The following is a 19027-nucleotide window of genomic DNA, read 5'->3' as shown; positions in this document are numbered from 1 at the left end:
ACTCTTCTTTAAGAGTTGTAATGAGGCATGTTCCCCAAAGTGGGTGAACAACAGACAGTGATACAAAAACATTGTTTTCCAGCCTACCCATCATCGAAATTAGACCACTCTGATGACTCTTTTTAGACAGACAGAGAAGTCTTAATATGTGTATATAGACTCCCATACTAGACTAGCAAGGATTTCTTGAATGAAATGGAATTATACTGCCACCTATGGATTCCTTCTGTTTCACAGGAATACTACAAAAATGCCTTTACTTCAGGGGATGGTGGAAAAGGTACGTTCAGAAATCTCCTTCAGCAATTGCTAATAATTTGTTTTCTGTAAAGTAGGAAGAAATGATAGCTCTCATACAAGTGTCTATCCCAGGACAGCTGTGGTGGCTAGTGACTGCCATACCTAAGACTGCAGTTTTGTAAGTTGTAGAGAAGCACTTCCTGTTAGATGTGGTGCTACCATGGTATGTGGTCACCAGAAGTTCTTACCTAAGATTTCTACTTACTTGCAGAAGGCTAAGAGCTTTGGAATCGGGGAGGTACTGTAGGACTGGAAAATAGGAATCCCACAAATTAATCTATGTTGTCAGTGCATGCATCCCATTTTCTTTATAGGTTTATGATTATTAACGTTAATAGCACTAGCCTGCATCACCAGCCAAAACATTTTCACCCTGTTTTATAGATATTCTGGAGGTTAAAAAATGCTTGGAATTCTGTGAAAAAGACAACGGCAATATCTGAGTCACGACTAGTGAAAAATTTAGGTTTGTAGCAGGGCTTTCCATGGAAAAATTTTCCTGGCTATTATATTGTTTTTTTTTCATGACTGTCTAGTAAGGACTGGTTGAGAATATTGCTGGCAAAAAAAAAAAAAAAAAAAAAAACAACAAATAACAATTATAATTTTAAATTAGAAAAAGAAGACAGTGTCTGACATTACTGGTATTCTTCATACACCTGAATGAAAAGGTGGATTCTGAAAGTTAAGTGCATGGTCTGCCCTTTGACAACTTATTATTAAGCAATTCAAAGAAGAGCACAAGATTTGTTTGTGTGTACTTCACTTATATGTTGGAATACTGGAATTTGTCCTGTGATAACTGTGACTTTCTGGCTTAATCTGGTGTGGGCTTGAGCCCTTTTTTTTTAACTGGGTTTGAAGTTAGGTGCTGGTAACAGCTGCATCAACAAAGCCAGTGGTATCCATTACTTAATACATCAGCATTTGCGGCTGATTGCTGGCACAATTTGGAGTTGTGCAATAAGATGTATGATTTCTTCTTGCCTCACATCTCTGCACTGTCACCTCTGATCTTGTATTGAGAATTGAATGTGTGCATCTCCATCTGTTTTGGAAATGTATGATTTGACAATTAGCATTCAATTAAATCCCTGCTTTCATTTTTTATTTATTTAGTCCTTCACTTTAGTGCAGAGGCTTAGTAATGGGAAAGCATAATAATGCATTATTTAAAAGCCAACACAGTGTGTTTTTTTTGTCTTTGTTTGATACATGTGAAAGCTGTGCAGTGCATGAAAGGTAACTAATGGTCAAACTGGCAGTTACCTTAGTGTTGTGCTGTGACTCCTCAGAATGATACCGTGCTTAAAGCACATTGAGTGAGCAACCACAAGAAATTGAACTAAGTATTATGGGAAGCTGCATGTAAGTTGTGTAATTATTTTAAAAAGCATGTAATGCTGTTTGCAAAATTTCTTTAAGCACACCATGACTTGGGCCATTTTTATGGCTCAAGTTATGTAGCTGCACCAGATGGCAGTAGGACCCCAGGACTCTCTCGAATTTGTGATGGACTTCTTGTGGTAGAGATGGATCTAAATCTTTGCAGGCAAGTCAGTGACAAATGGAATTTTAAGGTAAGCCTGATTATACAGAAACAGCCTGTTTCTAAGAACAGGTTATGTATGAGATTAGAACAAACAAGCTTTCATAACAGTCATATAATGTTAAAACAGTTAAAAGGCAACCTTTCTTCAACAATCCAAAGCTTAAGTTGTGGAACTAATTTAACAGGATGTTCTGGAGGCCAAAGGCATAAATGGATTCAGAAAGGGAACAGATGAATTCAGGGAAACTAGGACAAAGGATTTTAAATGAAAAACGTAACCTTTGGTCCTTACGTGCTCATTGCCAGAAGTTCTGAGGACTGCTAGGGGGTGTGTGGTTTTTTTATGCAATGTACCTAAACATTTGCAACTGAGCTAAGATGGGCCTTTGATCTGACGTAGTATGGTAGCTCTTTATATTCTTATGGGTCTGCATTGCTATTCAAGTAATTCAAACTATTCAAAGTTCAAGCATTACTATTGTTATTACTTTTGAATTCTCAGCCAAAGCTAATTTGGATCATCTGTCCCGAGCGTGTAATTTGGTGTAGTTTCTCCAACAGTAGTGCCCGTTTAATCAGTTGCCACCTTGGTACTGCAGTTTGATAACTCTTCAATTATTCCAGTACTACTGGGGGGTGAGTGGAGGGTGGCTATATTGTATACTGGTTTAGTGGAGTGACCAGATTTGAAAAAATTAAAAAAACAAACAAACAACAACAACAACAACAAAAACACGCCCTCTAGTTTCTTCTTTTAGTCTGCAATTTTACAATAGGTCCCACAAAAAAAAAATGTTGGTACAACAAAAATGGCAAAGCAAAAGAAGAAAAGAGAGGGCAACTTCTAAAATACGTTTTGATGAAGAACGTCTTGCTCCCTTCTGCAGAGGCAAGTCTTTCATTCTTGTCCTCAATACTGGTAGAGATCAGAATTCTTTCCTGCTTGCCCTTAGAATTGGCATGATTTGAATCCTAACAAAATAGTTCCCAGCTGGGAGCTATCACAGTATATGTAGATTTTTCAGTGTTATTACTAGTATTTAAAAATAAATAATTGTTTGTAAGCAGTGTTGAGTTTTTAATTAATGCAGTAATTTCTTAGCTGGAGCAGAATTTATTTGTTAAATTTGTTTATTTGCTATTCTGTATATAGGCATTGAAGACAAAAAAATAATTTTGTCCTTTTCTGTACAGAGTTGCATTTGTTATTTTGCAGGTGTTTGTGGTAGGCACATGGTGGTTGACATAGTGTACTTAAATTCTGCTGAGAGATCCCAAGTCTTTTGAGTCAGGCAGGCATTTATTTCGCTCTGCTTTACCACAGAAATCCGAGGCCCTTTTTGCAGAACAGAGATGTAGTGATTCAGGAAGCACAAGGAGCATTTCTTGTAACAGCTTAGTACAGGCATCCAAACAAAAGTAATTGTATCGATTGGGAGGAAAAAAGCAGTAAAAGCAAAACACTGACCTTTAGCTGTTTTGAACAGAATTGTGTATGTCTCATTGTATTCAATGGTTGTGCTTTCAGCACTTTACAGTTTTCTGTTGATGGTGTAGATTGCTATTGTTGGTCTTTTGGCGCATAAGGCACAGCTGTGACTTTTGTTTATATGACAAAGGATGCCTGATTCTTTTTCCTCTTGTATCTGGCCAAGACCGAAGTAGTTCCTTGATGTGAGGGGAATGAGGAAGTCCATCATTTATCCACTGCAGAAAACCCTCGGTAGCAAGTAGGAATCTATTTAGCTTGCTCCAGTATGTGCTATATGCATCCAACAGCACCTGAAATGGGCATTAGTAGAATACCTTTGCAAAATTTATCAGCAGCAAAATAGTTAAACAGATTGTCCTCATTAACATGCTGGCAAGAAAGAGGCAGTTCACCTTCCAGAATATTGCGGACTGTGCACTTGGGAAGAGGATAACAGAGCGTAAAGTGCTGTATTTCAGCGTCCTAGCTTACTGTTTCACCCAAAGCAATGAGAATTGTTTGTGCTGTTAATGGATAAAGTGAGCGTAACCCAAATACTCTCAGTGACACATACACAAACTTACTGCTGGCAGCAGGGTTCATCAGTTGTCAAGGATATAATATGAAGACGTCCTTCCAGGTACACTCCTTTTCTATCATTGACATAATTGACTTACAAGAGAATTTTGTTGATGAGTAAGAAAGCAACACATTCAGCCTTCAGCTATCCAGGAAATCAAAAATAGCCTTAAGTAATTAGTGAGCAAACATGAAGGACAGCTGTGAAGCAGAAAGGTGTTTACTTTAAACTTGGACTTCTTAGAGTGGAAGCATACTTCACTCTTTTTCAGTTAGAAGTCTAGTTCTAGGCAACACAAAGCAAATTCTTTTATGGAAATGTAATAATTTCTGGAAAGGCACTGGAGGGCTTCCATACTGGGTGGATTATCATTTTACTGTTTTGGACAGTTAAATAATTAGCCTTCAAAAACAACAAAATGGTGGATATCACTATTTTCTACTGAAATACTTTCATTGCTAACAGAACTGAAGCTTTGATTTTCTTTTCCAGATGACCGGTAGATATGAAATGTATGCAAAAAAGCTCACTGAAGCAGTCCAGCCTTATTTTACACCCAATATAATCAGAGAGTGAGAGACCATCTCGATACACTCAAATGTTACGTAATAAATGAAAAGATACTAATGGATGCTAGATTTACTACAAATTGCAAGTTATTTCCATGTTGTCAATTTAATTTCCTGGAACAAAATTTTAAATAGTAGAGTTCAAAACTGTGTTAAGTAAAGTAATTTTAAAGTGTCTTTGTTTGTTTGTTTTAATTTACACTAAGGATTCCAAATCTTTATTCCTTACTAGAATTATATTAATTGAGGAATACTTTAATATGAAATCACAACAACATTTATTCAGTACCTTGTACAGGGATATATAGAGAGGATGAATTCAGAGGAGATAAATTTTTAAATAAGCTTTTTAATGTGTTGCATTGTTTGTCTGCTTACTTCTCCTTTCCAGTGTTTATGGTCTACCCAAATGCTTAATGTAGGGAGAAGACATGCATTTTAATTCTTTTATTAACAACCATTTAATGTAGTTCTGCTACAGCTAAGTAATGTCCCAGACATGTCCTAGCTGTTTGAAGATGAGTGTATTATAAAGCAAGACCACTTTGGGTCTTTGTATTTCCCTTCACACAATGTATTATAACCACAGTAGGACCAGTGCTTTCGAAGGGCTCCTTCTGGCTCCAGAAGCAGTGCTGCAGACAGATGCTTTTAACATTTCCAGAAGCTTAGTGCTGCATTGTGGGGCAGAAATAGAAGCACTGACGAAAGCACCAGCAAGGTTGTTGCAGTTGCATGCTTTTCTTTGTGAACAAAGCCACACGGATGCTATTAGGAATTAAGTCAGAATGGGGGGCCATGAATACCCCTTCCTCGGAGCTGCACTCCAGTAGCATATTCAGTGGTTATGAAGTACACAAAACAGCTGTTGAATATAGATAACAGTGGATGGACTGGTCTATTGTATTATTGTATACTGTAAGTTTGTTTTGTATAGTTCAAGTGATGCAGCAGGTGTTTAAGTGTAGAAGGAATACAACTTACAGGTTGGCGATTATGAATTTAAAGTTGAAACATATTTGACCTCCTAAAAAGAAAAATTAAATCTAGAATTACAATTTCAGCTGTGCCATTTCCAGTTAAGAATATAACACGTCATCTAAAGACTTTCCAACATTTTTCAAAATAAATCAGTTAATAAATGCAGCTGCTACATTGTGCTACAGGGTTATCCATGACTTTAGACCTTTATTGAGAATGGCTTAATTACAAATAAAAATATATTTATGTATAAAATCCCTGCATGTAAAATACCCTTTCCTTTGCTGTGGACATCATAAAGGAAACAAAGTGATTATACATTTTCAGAATGCATACTTTTGATGAACACCATGGAAAACAATGTTTCAGAAAATGCAGATGTTCTGAATACTTGGCCAGTGAGCTGGTTTTTATCCTGAATTTGCATCACGTAGTCTTCTTTTGACTTAGGTTCTGCTTCTTTCTTGTGTTCTCATCTCTCATAACTGTATTCCATTTAGCCATAAGAGTTCCTGTTGCAATGGGTGGAACTCTTGTTTTCTCTGTATTAACTTAAACAGCTTTGGTTCTTTATCTTTCAATTCTGTTAACTAGTTGAACCCTGGGTACCAAACATTTATTGTTACACCCCATCTGTACATTTCAGACCACTTAGAGTGCCCTTAAGTCCGTGTTTATGTACAAGCTCAAGATTCACATGTAGAGGCAATTTTTCAAGTCTTTTTAGGAATTTTTAATTAGCTAACCAATCCTGCTCTAAAAAAAAAATAAATCCTGTGGCAGTTCAATGCTACAAAATGAACTACCTAATGGAAAATGCCTAGGTTAAGAAACTAAGTGCTCTTATCAATCTGTAATTTACATACCTGTTAATGAGTAACGTAGCTTATACGATCTCTCTAAATCAAACATTATTAATTTGGACTTGCACAGAACGTTTTCCAGAGCAGTAGCCTTCTGGTGACTTATTTTGGAGGAGTCATAAAGCATTATCTACTGTAGGTTTTGTACTCTGGTCATTTTCTGGGTTTTTACTAATATATTTGTCTATACTACTCCCAAATCACATCCTGATTTTTATTTATTTTGCATATATAACTGCCAGAATGTATTCTAACTCCACCAGTGCTACGTAAAATCGGATGCGTAAAGTTTCTTGTCACGTAATTCTGTTCAGAACTTTTCAAAGGCTACTGCATTTTACATCTGTTATTATTTTTCAGCCTCTGTGCACAGGAGCACTCTTGATTCTGTTTGCTTAATGTTTTCCACGTCTTATAGAAAGTCAGCAACTGATAAAAGATGTCTTTTCTTAGATTTTTTTTTTTATCGTGCTGCAAGTAGGTTCCTATTTATTATTTCTACCACTCAGTAACAATGTCCTTTAATTGTTCCGCACAGTTCCTGAACTTGGACAGTTCTTTTCCTAAAACCATGCCAAAGGTGTGGGATCTCTGTCTTAAGTGCAAAACAAAGTATTGTCAGCTTTATGTGAGTACTAACAATTTTTTCTGCCCATTTTAATTTAGGTAGGACTGGAGATCCAAGACTTATAAGCAATTGTGATGGACAAATCTGAAGTAGGCTATTTCCTACACTTTTACAGTGCTCCTCAGCAAAGTAAATAAACTCAGGTAATACACAAAAGGATTATGAATGGGCTGCTAACAATTTCACTTCAGAATGTCTGAACAAAACTTCAGCTTAATCCAAATACACCTACAGTATAAGAATAACTACAGTTTCTGTCTTTTTTACTGTTTGTATTCCCCCTTTTCTTAATTGAGTTCAACTTTTAGAAGGTCACTAAATTAATACCAATAGCAAAGTTTGTCTCAAAGTATGATTCAGCATTTCAGCTGCAATCCAGTCTCTCCTGTCAGTTAAAATTTACAAACAAAATACATACCATTAGTATATGAATGAATATTTTCTGTATTTGCTTAAGTTTATATTTAGATTGGGTGCATCAGAAACTGGTGTGCATGGATGTCATAATGCTTAGAGACTTTTTTTTGCAAAGAGCCACAAAGACTCTCATGTCCAAAAAAGTCTTTAAACTTTTGGGGTAATACAGAGTTCTGGGCAGTCATCTGAAAATATTTAGCCAAAAGAGATGCACTTTGTAGTGCAAGGGATCAATCCCAATAACTGCAATTCAAAACTTAATCCAGTGACATCAATACTAAAACTGTAAGGTGAATTTTGTACATGGGAAATTTTCTAATGTACATGTTTAATTCCTACAATACTGATGAGCCAAAAGGTGTTTTCATTATTTGAAAGTGGTTTAAGTTAGTATTTCTTCCTTTCACAATACCCTGCTGAACCTCAGATCCCTCGATTTAGGATGAAGATCAGCCCTTGTTGCTTTGAAAGAGAGAAACGGGTATTTTCTATTTTTTTTTTCTGGTTTTGTTTACTTAAACCTATGTGTATATTACCAAGTGTTAAAGTTCATACATTTGGTGCTTCTTTTCTCATATGTTTAATTTGAAAATAAGCTTAAAGTGAAGAGGCTTAGGGCCTGTATTTTAAAACTGCTGTCAAATGTGCAGTGTTAGAAATGAGAAAAATGTGTGACACATCGTAAAATCAGATATTTCATTGGGAATAAAAAGGTAAAGACAGCATTGCAATATAGTCCTATCAATGTCTATAAAGCCTCCCTTGTTTAAGATCCCACTGCAATTCAGGAGCAAGGTCTCTGCAGGGGTGTCCTGAGACAAGCAGCCAACTGCCTTGCCAGCTGCACCAGAAAGGACCAGAAGTATCGGGTGTGGATGTCAGCTGTCTGTGTAGATGAACAGAATATCCTCATCCGTGCCATAACTTGTCCTGGCTTCCTCAAAGTTACTGATGCTGGTGCAGCATGTTCCTGTAAAAGAGGAATTAAATGTCAGTAAAAACTCAGAAGACGCCTGTGAAAGGCTCCCATTCTGGGTCTAGCAGCATCTACAAAGAAAAGTACTGTACATAGAGTAGATCAATTGTTGCTTGTGTTACAGCTTTACTTGCTCAAGTAGATTTTCTCATCTCCAAAGCAAGGCTCACTGAAGTAATGCTGTAAATAGGTCTCAAAGTGGTCATCTTGCTATACTCTGCACATAGGTACAGTGCAGCATCTCTTACTAGCCTATCTTGAAGCCAAACAAGTTGCTAGAATGTGTATCTCAGTGACTCAAGTAAATCACAGCACAGATTGCAGCAAAAACTTCGTGCATGTAGCACAACCCTTTCTGACAAATTGGTTAGTTATGCTTGAAATATGTGCACACTAGTAGGGGAACTCCAGCTATGGCTCTGTGTTATGGACGTGTTAAGTAACAAGGTGGCTGAGAATCCACCCAAAAAGAGCAGGCTACTCACGGTCAGCATAGGCAGGGTTGTTGTAGTAAATACTCCCTGAGGCTTTGTTGTAGCCACACAACACAATGAAATGGCCCTGGTAGTCAGGATTCCTGCAGAAGCACTTCTGTCCAATGGGGAGAAAGCAGCAATATTTGACAGGACTTGAGCAAAGATCACACAACAGCAGGACTGCATTCACTAGGACGATGGCTACATGACCTTGGGACAGGTGTTTTTGGATGTCTTGAACAGTTACTGTGCTGTAGGGGGAAAAAAAATCATGTTTATTTACAAGTTTAAGAAAGAGACTGGCATTCAGTGAAGCTAAACCCTCCAGGCTTTGCTACAAAGCCTGACAAAACCTGTGCTATTCATGGTCTTTTGATCTCATTGCTGCTCCTGAAGTGTAGAGCAACAGCACTGGATTCTGCAATAATGTAGATGTAATCTCAAAATGTATCGGGTGCCTGGGAGAAGAGTATTAAAGAAGTTGGCAACTTACTCAGTAATTTAAGAGACTTTTGTTGTGGGAAAATCACAAGTGAAATGTTCTATCCTGCTCTTAGAAAAAGCTTAACTCCGAAGCACCAAGTCTTCACTGACTGAGCAGCTGAAGATCATGTAATCACTAACCAACTTAATGCATGCCCACATTTGCCTCTTTCACACAGGAATATGCATCTCCCAGTTGCAAGTTTGGACTACCTGATTCTTTTCAGGCTGTACTTCTATAGTACCTCTTACAGAAAGCAAGTATTAACCAAACATAGCCTATAATCTCATCTGTTAAAAGCTGTCCTTCACTGAGGCAGATGGTATATAACATATGCATTAGAACTCATCCCTTGGATGTGTTTCAGATGTAGTGCTGTGTGTCATACCTGACCGAACTTGTTCTTTTTAAATCTTTCCCAGCGTTGCTTCTACTCTTCGGTGCCCCAAGCTGAGTACTGCACAGGTACACATGCATTCTGTCCCTGCCTTGATCAAGGACGCGATCTTAAGATTTCTACACCAAGATGGACTGACTGTCCCTTCTCTCTTGACACACAGCTCTAGTTAAACAGGTGGTGCCATACAGACTGGATATGTTAAAAAGAACACTTAACAATTCTGTTAAATGAAAGTTGCATTGCAGCATTCAAATAATGTTGTGGCTGCCCGGTACCCTCTCTTCTTTCCTCATTCCTAACTACTTACCGCACTTTGACAGAGATCTAAACCAGCTTCTCTATAAAAGGGGGTGCAACTCAAGCTGAACATGCATTAGTTATTTTCCATGAATAACAAACATCACTGTCAGTTATAGGTTGTTTAAACAATTCCACAGTTTTTCCTCTTTTCCTGGGTTTATAATTCTTTCATAAGGTTCTTTATTTTATCCTCCTATCAGCAAAGGCTCACATGCCAGCTTTATCTTTGTGCTTCTGTCTAGGAACAGAGACCTATAATATTTGCATAGCTCTAGGAACAATGGGCTGTGTGTCCACATAGCATTCTCCTTAATTCAAATGACAATGGTACTTAACAATGGCCAATTAAAGCTCTGTAGGCATTCCCTATTTGGATAATCTTAATGGAAAATCAAATTCAAAATATAATAGCTAACTTCTGTCAACATTTGCTAATCACTCTGTCATTACTATTGTTCCTCAAATTTCATTATTAACTCTTTGCGTCCACTCTTCTGAGATATAAAGTAAAAAGACTAATTCACCAAAAAGGCTGTGGGTCTGATTTCAGCCTGGCTTTCATAAGTTTAGCTCAGTGATTCCAAAAAATGCATGAAGCCCCCAATCTCCAAAGAGCAAAGTGAAAACAATAAGCTTACCACTTCTCCACCAGCACCTTGCAGGCTTTGGCTTGTGCAAAGAGCTGATTCACTCGATTTTCTTCTGTGTCAAAGTGCTTCCTATAAAATGACTGGAGATAACAGAATTTATGAACTGGAATGATGATCACCTTAGGTAATCCACCATTTACAATGTCTGCTAGCAAGGGCCTGTGTAAGCTGGAGATCTGGCTATGGGATAAGAACTCTCTCCCTTAGTTCACTGGTAATAAGAATTCCTGCTTTAAATTATCAGTTTAATTTCATTCCTGGTCAGTTACTGTTGCAATTTCCAAGCAGTGGCTATTCATCTGCCAACATGAAAGAAGTCTGCCTGGTTTCTACTGGGCAGAAGGCTGCATCAGAAAAGCTGTTGCTTGTGTGTGTGTTCATTGGTCCCCTTGTTAGCAACCTTGAAGAAGTTCTCCACGGTCATGGAAGCAGAACTGGCCTCTAGAGGTGGTTCCTCCAGGCCAGGGCTGAGGCATGGTGGCAGGGAAAGTGTGGAAGCACAACCACTGCCCGAGCTGTGCCTGTTCTGGAGACAGCTTAGAGGGCTTCAGTCTCCAAGGGTGTTGAATAGTCTGGAACCTTTCAAGAACACTATGCAAAAACTTTTTTAAAAAAAATCAATTGGATCAAAGATACAGAATACATGAGATCCTATCTAGCCATGCCTTTGGAACTGATTTATACCAATTTGGGCAACAGACAAACCTTGCTTACAGGAGCTATAGTTAACCATCAGTTACACAGCAGAGCCCTTCTAGCATGATGCACAGCACTCCCTTTAAAAACTGCCTGCTGTTTCCCAGTAGATAAGAATACTAACCTGATTTTTGTAGCCCTTGTCCACTCCAAGTGTTTGGGTGCAAAATTTATGCTTAACACCGAAGTGCCGCATTAGGTAGGCCAGGTCAATAGTCCAGATACTCTTTGTTAACTGCAGCTCTTGGATGGCTTTCTGAAATTCATCGTTGTCCAAGTGATTCAGGTACCTATGGGGTTAGTAAAGGCAGGGGAAGGGAAGCACAGATCTTAGGAGAAGCAAAGTGTGTGCTGTAGCCCAAGCGTCCACATCACAGGAAGGAAAAACTGAAACAATGGGCTTGGCTAAAAAGTAACCAAAAAACATCCCACAAATGAGCCACAAATTTAAGGGAAGGGAAAGGGAATAGGGAATATTTAACTGGATTTATTGCTGACTTTTTTTTAGAAAAGTACCAGTATCTCAACTGCTTTATAGCACTAGAAGTATAGGGGATGCTGTACAATAGGCAAGCTATACTCAGCAAGTACAGAACTGTCCTGAAGGGCTTACAATCTATACATACAATCTTAATAGAGCAAACACAGAGAGGAGTGTTAAAGTCTAATAAAAACTTGCTTCACACAATAGATGGATTTCAAAAGGAGGAACTGCAAAGGAAGTTGGTATATACTCAGAGGAAGTTCGTCTTAGGTACTGATGACAGAAAAGGCAATAAAGGGGAGATGGTCTTGAGAAAGTTTAGGATGTTGCAAAGGGATGGAGAGGGGCAGTAACGAAGAGTTCTGGAAGTCAAAACAAATGGAATCAAATGCAAAAGAAAAAAAATACTGGAATTGAGGAAGCAGGGTAAACAAGGTCAGATCAACAGGGTGAGAAGATTAATCTTAGATGCTGAGTTTTGGGCTGACAGGTGTGGCAAAGGGAATGAAGAGGCAGAGGTTACAGTAGTCAAGATGGGAAATTACCAGCACACGGACTAACGTCTTGGTAGAAGGGATGGAGAGAAATGAAAATCTTCTGCTTCATATCTACTAAGTGGACATCTAAATAGGTATTTCTCCTGCACCTAAGCTCATGTTCCTCTGTGGAAGGAAAGAGGAGTTCAGCAGAACAGCTACTGGCTTGAAAAAGAAAAAAAAAAAAAAAAAAAAAAGAGGGCAATACAGTGCATTGTTTTGAAGTTGAAACTACTCCTGGAACAAAACTGTTCATCCCCCAGATTTGGGGCTCAGCAAGACCGAGGCAGTATATACTCACAAACTGAGATCAACCTACCTATTGCTTGAAAATACAGAAAGGAATTACATGATCTGCTGTGGTAAATACCAAACCTGAATTATAACAACAGGAAAGAGGGATAACTTTTTATCAGCTTAAGCATGCCAACCTGCAAAGTTCTTAGACTCAGTGCTGAATGGATTATTTTCAGTCAATCAAAACAATTACTGAAAAGGTCATAAGTCTGTCTTAGTTTCTATTTTCCCTTGCTTCTCCTGGAGGGCGGTGCTAAGCCCTGGCAGCAGTATTTCTCCAAGGGCACCCAAGAATATGTGCTCCTGTAAAACTCAGTCAAACTCACAGCTGCTTCTGCATGCCCCTTCTCCCTGGATGTTCTTTCCTGGATCCCCCTCTCCCACAGATGGGATTTCCCACCCCTTCCAACAAAATCGGTGACTTACTGGAGCACCATCCTGGAGCAGGCCAGCCCACAGTCCCAGTGGTACAGCTGCTGGATGATGGGCACTTTCAGCTGGACACATTCAACTGTGGTGAAAACACCCCGTTGTGAGCAAAACGTAAAATACATCAATCCATACAGAAATGCTTCTGCACCTCAGCATTCTGTAGTAAGAGAAACTTGGAAATGGGTGGTGGTGGTTTTTGGTTTTGTTTTACTTTATCTGATTGGCAGGTTCTTCTTCTTTTAGTAATTTGCCATTTCTATATAATTAAGCTATTTCTGTATAATTAAGCGTTTAGTATAAGCTCATACTCCTTTACTGTTACACACCCAGATCACCCTGCTGTATGGTCCACCCTTCTCGTGGAAGTTTTACTTTGTTTTTGGAGGGCCAAAAATAAAGTGAAACTTTAGCCCCAGCCCCTAACTGGGGAGCAGTAACCCCTCCTAAATAATACTAGGTAAGGCATAGATACGCATCCTTCCTCATGTGTCTGAATGTATTTCTACGCCTCAAAAATCTTAAACCAAAAGGGAAGAAATTGGACACACCCAAGATTTCTAGGCTCAGATTTCTTATGAGCTTTTCTAGAGATGTATTTTTCCTCAAGGACTGTAATTGTCAGGATTAATTTTAGGTTAATGAAACTCAAATGACACCAGCTAGCCTCCTCTATTAACTCCCTCGATAACAACAAAGAAGAGGGACAGGGAACAACGCTGTCCGAAAGTCCTGGGACACCCGCAGTGCTGACAGCCCTTGTGTTTCCTTCAGAGGTGGCTCTGTGGTGGTTTCAGTTTCAGAAACACCCTTACGACTTGGAGGGCTCTCAGCGTTTTTGCCTGTTACTGCTACTTCAGAGTTAAGCAAAGTGAGTTAATCATAAAAGCTTTCTCCACATAACCTCACCTTTGATCTGGAAAAGCCCCTCGCAAACCTCTGTTAATACAGGGTCAGCTCAGCTGCGTTTCAGGACGGGGACAGAACGCGTTCGGTGCGGGCTGGCGGCTGTAACGCAGCTTTATTGACAAACGCTGCGGGTGACGCCAGCTGTGGGCTCACCCCGCTCCCTGGCGCAGTCCCAGCCCGCTGCAGGCACCCGCCGATCCCCGCGGCTGTGGCGCTGCTGGAGCCGGCACCGCTCGGGGCTCCCCGACCCCCTCCACCGCGGGGCTTCCCCCTGAGGGCAGAAACATCCCCCGGGGACCGGGACCCGCGCCCATCCTCTCCTTTCCCTCAGCGCCCCGCTGTTAGCGCTGCCCCGGGCCCGTGACGAGTCCCGAGACCGATTCCGTGCCGGGCAGGCGGCGGCAGCCCCCGGCTCCCCCCTCAGCGCCCCCCGAGCCCCCTCAGCCGCCTCCCGGGGCCGGCACTGACCTGATGGAGGCGGCGGCGGCTCCCCCCCGGCCCCCTGCGGGCTCCTCATGGCGGCGCCGGGCCCTGCCGGCCGCTCACCGCCCGCCCATGCCCCGCCGCCCGCCCGGCTCCTCCCGCCCGCCGCGCCTCAGGGGAGGGGGGGGCGGAGGGCACGGAACCGTACTGCCGGGCCGCGGCGGGCCCCGGGCGGCTTTGGCGGCGGGGCAGGGCCCGAGCCGGGAGCTTTCCGCTTCCGGGCTGCGCTGCACGGCGGGAAGGCGGCGGAGCCATTACGGTGCGCGCGGGACGGGGACGGCGCTGAGGGGCCTCGGGGCCTTGGGGGCGAGGTTTTGGGGCCTTGGGGCTGAGGGGGGCGGCCGGGGCTGGAGCCGTTCCCCGACCGGGTGCCCGCTGCTCACGGGTGGGTTCCCTGCGCCAGAAGTGCGGGGAGGGCCGGGGGGTGGTGCTGGCTTTCAGCCCCTTCCTGCCACGGGCATCTCTCTGGGGCAGGGTTATCGATACACGCGTGTGGGGCGAGAGAGAAAATCGCCTCCCGTAGGGAAAGCCTGTTGCACAAAGCACTTTGTACGTTATTTCCGTTATTTTGAGGTTTTTTCCCTCCCTTGTCGCAGGTGTAGAGCCCCAGCACCGCCAGCATGTCGATCGGAGTGCCCATCAAGGTGCTGCACGAGGCTGAAGGCCACATCGTGACCTGCGAGACCAACACGGGGGAAGTGTACCGAGGGAAGCTCATTGAAGCCGAGGACAACATGAATTGTCAGGTATGTGCTGCAGGACAGAAGGCAGGCGGGCTGACCTGGGCTTGGAAGCGATTATCTGTAGCAGATGGACAGCTTGATTTAGAGACCCTCGGTTTTACACTTAGGATAAGTAGAACTTTGCTACTGATGCCCGTAACGTAGTGATTTGAGATTACCGAGCATGCCAACATGCAGGTTATTCTTTCCGGGTTTAAGAGTGCAATTGGGAACTCCTGTCAATGGCATCAGAGTTACTAAAGTTTTGTTCTGTGAACAATGTTCTATGAATAATTTTTCTGCAGAAGTTGTTTATTTAATGTGTCATTGGAGCTGTTTTTAATGTACGTGCCTTAAGGCATCCCAGGAGGCTTAATTTCAATTGGCTTTTTGTAAATCATGGTTGAAATCAAAATGCTTCTGTAATAGTAACGGCTAGCAAAGGTTTATTAAAAATAAGTTTTATTAGCTTTGTTTTGTACTCAGACTGTGGAGAAGGTAAAAATTCTGGTTCCGCTTGAATAGCGGCATGTGTAAGAGTATATTTAACTGGTGCTGGATGCCTCGTGGTGCCACTCTGGTTGAGAAGACAGCGTGCTTGGAAAGTCTTTGACTTTGGTACTTGAATCCTGGCTGTATATTCTGCAGGCAAGAATAGTGGGAGCCCAAAACTGTGCTAAAGGCCTCTGTGAACACTGATCTGTATTTTCCAGATGTCCAACATAACAGTGACGTACAGAGATGGGCGAGTGGCACAGCTTGAGCAGGTGTACATCAGAGGCAGCAAGATACGGTTTCTAATTTTACCGGATATGTTGAAGAATGCTCCTATGCTGAAGAGCATGAAGAATAAAAACCAGGGTTCTGGAGCTGGGCGAGGAAAAGCAGCTATTCTCAAAGCTCAGGGTAGGTACAATCTGTTGATGATTTCCTGTCTGTCCTCCCCATCCTCTCTCCATTTTGCTGTAGAGGAACTGGGCAACTTTCATCTCCATCACTGAGGAAGCATAAGCTGTAGGAAGCTGAATGACTATTTCTGGCATAGTTTTTGTTTTATCTTACGGTGAGAGTTAAGACTCAAACTGTCCCATGCACAATATTGATGTTGCAATAGTCCAGGTATGTTAAGTAGTCTGTTAGAGACTTGATGTAAAATTTCAGCTTTGGTTTTCCAGTGAAGGCAGCCACCAGCTGTTTGGACTACTCGAGAAAGGATTCAGGTGTTCTTGTTAAACTTTTTAGGGGAAAAAATAATCAAGTAGAAAGATGATACTTAAATTTTTGGGAAACTGTAATTATTAGCATTTCATCCTCATTAGTACCTTTCTTGTGCACAGTCTACTTACAACAAGACTTGCTAATAGTCATGAGCTCTAAAGTCCTTGGTTAACTCTAGCAAATGCAGGAAGGACGTGTGTGGGAGTAACGTCTGCTGAAACATAGCGAGTTCTGTTGCAAATCCTAGGAAGAGTGTGGTCTTAAATCTCATTGGCTACAAACTTTGTGTGTCAGATTAGAAGGACACAAAGTGTGTTAATCTTTTATTGCTCTTCGTACACATTGCATCTGTTATAAATAGAAGACTGTAACTATTGGTTATGCTTCCTTAGGCAAGAAACTTTTGCTTACTATATCACAGTCTGAACTTAACCTGAATAGGATGGTTTAGTTTCCATGCTTCTAAGCAAGAGACTTCGAGAGTTATTTATTTTTGGTTTTGTCAGTTTTGGTGTCAGTTTTTTAACTGTGCAGTTATATCAAATTCATGTAATCCCTGGTGTTTTCTTTCTTCAGTGGCTGCAAGAGGAAGAGGTCGTGGTATGGGCCGTGGCAACATCTTCCAGAAACGAAGATAATTTTGGCCTTGTCCAATGTGCTTTTTTTATTAGGGGGTATTAACTGTACTACATGTGTGTTGCTATCGGTTTTGTTTAATAAATATTTCTGAGAAGAACTTGTCTGCTCTTATATGGCAGGACTCCTCTTTGGCACATTAGAGTTCTGGTTTGTTTCTGTAGGTGGCAAATACATTTTAGGTTGATTTTGACCTTAAAAGTGCATTGTTTGGGAAACAGCAGACTTGGTATCTAGATTTGACTTCTTTGTACTTTTGTGTAATGCGTTGAGTTTTAAAGATCATCTTGCTTCCTTTTTCTTGTTTAATCCTGTTGTTATTCACTCTAAAGAATTAGAAGCTATTCTTGATGAAGAATTTTTAAATGTTTTGAAGCTGTGTTAGTGTCTGCGTTTATGGAACGTACAGCCAAATGGAGGCAGCTTCCTGAGAAGCAAAGCAGTGTTCTTTTACTTCACATGGATCTACCAAGAGATACAGGTCTGTGTTCAGAGCTGTACGTTGAGCTTATATTCTTGTATTTTGTATTTTTCTCTTGGGACATGGGAAAACTTTTCACTATAAACACCCAAATTTAATATTTGGTAGACAGGCTTTTCTAGCCTGAGTCTCGAGACCACTCGCCTGAGGTGAAAGATTTGATTCTAACCCTGCTATAATAGTTCACTTGTTTTTCCTCTTGCCTGGAAAGATAAGATGGAATATTAAAAAACAAACAAAAAAAACACACCTCATTGTCAAGGATTAATTTGAAGTGGTTTGTGCATCTGGAAGGTGTATGGGGAAAGTCATAAGGATGGTTATCTGTTAAAAAGGCTCTTTAAAAAGGCTAATCTTTTGAGCAAAACTTAGGTCTAAATTTTGCTTTTGTTTTTAAAAATCTACAGTTGGTCACATTGATCACCAGATCAATTGTAGGAAGTCAAATTTAGTTGTAGCTTTATTCTGCTAAAAGTATGGCGTGGCTGTTCTTACCAACATTAGTAGCTGAGATATTTAAGTTGAACGCGCCTGTACCTAACTGCATACTTGCATACAATCAGTTATCAGTCCATAAATGTATAAGAAGCTATCTAGTCTTGCTTCTCTCCTCTAATGTGTAAAGACTCTCCCCTTGTGTGCAGACATGAAAGTTGAACTAATGTATTCGGTTGTTGAATTGTCTGTAAATAAAGCAGTGTTTGATTGCAGATCACTAGAAAAACCCTGCTTATGTTTTGTTTCGTTTTCTGGTTAGTAATGATCCTAAATATTTACATTAGAAACATCTGTGAAGAGTTTGTGATGTATTTGAGATTAATTTATAAAAAACTTTGCCTTCTTATGCCTAGATTGAGGAACCTGACTGAAAGACAAGACAGTTTTCACAAAAATGCTTCCAAACATGGCATGTGAGCCATGCTCATATAGCAGTAATGTTTTCCCAAAGACAGTATTTCAAAGAATCACAGAATTTCCATCTTAAAGTGAGTACCTAAAGGAATTTTGTAGTGATGTTGAACACTCCCTTGTGGGAAATCTGTTGTTCTTTGTATCCGCAATCACTTGAAATAGAACCCTGACTGACATCAGCTGATCATGCGCTTCCCCTCAGACTACACCTGTGTAAAATCCTGGCAAGCAAAACTGCGGTGGTCTACCTGCAGAGTGCAACATTTTGAATAACTAGTAGAAACAGTTGTTTGTGGAGCTCTAATACTCAGCTTGTTTCCAGCTCTTACTGTGGGAGAGGACATTGTTACTTTCACAGAATTTCCTCCCCATGCCTACGTAAGTTACTGAATTTCACAAGATTGTTTTGAGAAAAAACATCTTAAAATCAGTGTGAAGCAGAAGCCCATTTTGAGTCTGTAGTAGACGCCCACTTGAGACTCTCCTTTTTTAACACACAAAGGAGAAAAGAATTCCATCCTGTTGCTGTGCCCTGAGCTTCATAGTAGAAATTGAACTGTCTGCTTATATTAGTTGT

At 40.7% G+C, this 19027-nt stretch overlaps 3 protein-coding genes across 6 annotated transcripts in view; 2 read left to right on the top strand and 1 right to left on the bottom strand.

Annotated features, from left to right (window-relative positions):
* Positions 1 to 4649, top strand: part of UPB1 (beta-ureidopropionase 1) — a 29837-nt gene extending 25188 nt beyond the window's left edge. The window contains exons 10-12 of the mRNA XM_084538936.1: positions 238 to 280; positions 1726 to 1880; positions 4396 to 4649. Coding sequence (XP_084395062.1) covers positions 238 to 280; positions 1726 to 1880; positions 4396 to 4479 — 282 coding nt within the window. The 3' untranslated portion in view covers positions 4480 to 4649. The remainder of the gene's footprint in view (positions 1 to 237; positions 281 to 1725; positions 1881 to 4395) is intronic.
* Positions 4650 to 5633: 984 nt separating this feature from the next.
* Positions 5634 to 14644, bottom strand: GUCD1 (guanylyl cyclase domain containing 1). 2 transcript variants are annotated; one of them, XM_084538939.1, is made up of 6 exons: positions 14467 to 14644; positions 13087 to 13171; positions 11468 to 11633; positions 10636 to 10727; positions 8823 to 9064; positions 5634 to 8331 (listed from the first exon to the last, which is right to left on the bottom strand). In XM_084538939.1, exons 1-6 carry the CDS (start codon positions 14513 to 14515, stop codon positions 8240 to 8242), a joined length of 726 nt encoding a protein of 241 aa, XP_084395065.1. In that variant the 5' UTR covers positions 14516 to 14644; the 3' UTR covers positions 5634 to 8239. The 2 variants fall into 2 exon arrangements, with proteins under 2 accessions (XP_084395065.1, XP_084395066.1); XM_084538940.1 differs by lacking the exon at positions 14467 to 14644 and adding an exon at positions 13999 to 14097.
* On the top strand, positions 13884 to 18262 carry SNRPD3 (small nuclear ribonucleoprotein D3 polypeptide). 3 transcript variants are annotated; one of them, XM_084538942.1, is made up of 4 exons: positions 13884 to 13960; positions 15078 to 15227; positions 15917 to 16109; positions 16998 to 18262. In XM_084538942.1, exons 2-4 carry the CDS (start codon positions 15102 to 15104, stop codon positions 17057 to 17059), a joined length of 381 nt encoding a protein of 126 aa, XP_084395068.1. In that variant the 5' UTR covers positions 13884 to 13960; positions 15078 to 15101; the 3' UTR covers positions 17060 to 18262. The 3 variants fall into 3 exon arrangements, with proteins under 3 accessions (XP_084395068.1, XP_084395067.1, XP_084395069.1); XM_084538941.1 differs by lacking the exon at positions 13884 to 13960 and adding an exon at positions 14623 to 14740; XM_084538943.1 differs by lacking the exon at positions 13884 to 13960 and adding an exon at positions 14739 to 14866.
* The last annotated feature ends 765 nt before the right edge of the window (positions 18263 to 19027 follow it).

The sequence above is a fragment of the Aythya ferina genome (assembly GCF_964211825.1).
Source record: "Aythya ferina genome assembly, chromosome: 17".
Lineage (NCBI taxonomy): Eukaryota > Metazoa > Chordata > Aves > Anseriformes > Anatidae > Aythya > Aythya ferina.
The sequence above is the reverse complement of the archived record's forward strand: the minus strand, read 5'-3'. Positions and strand labels throughout refer to the sequence as shown.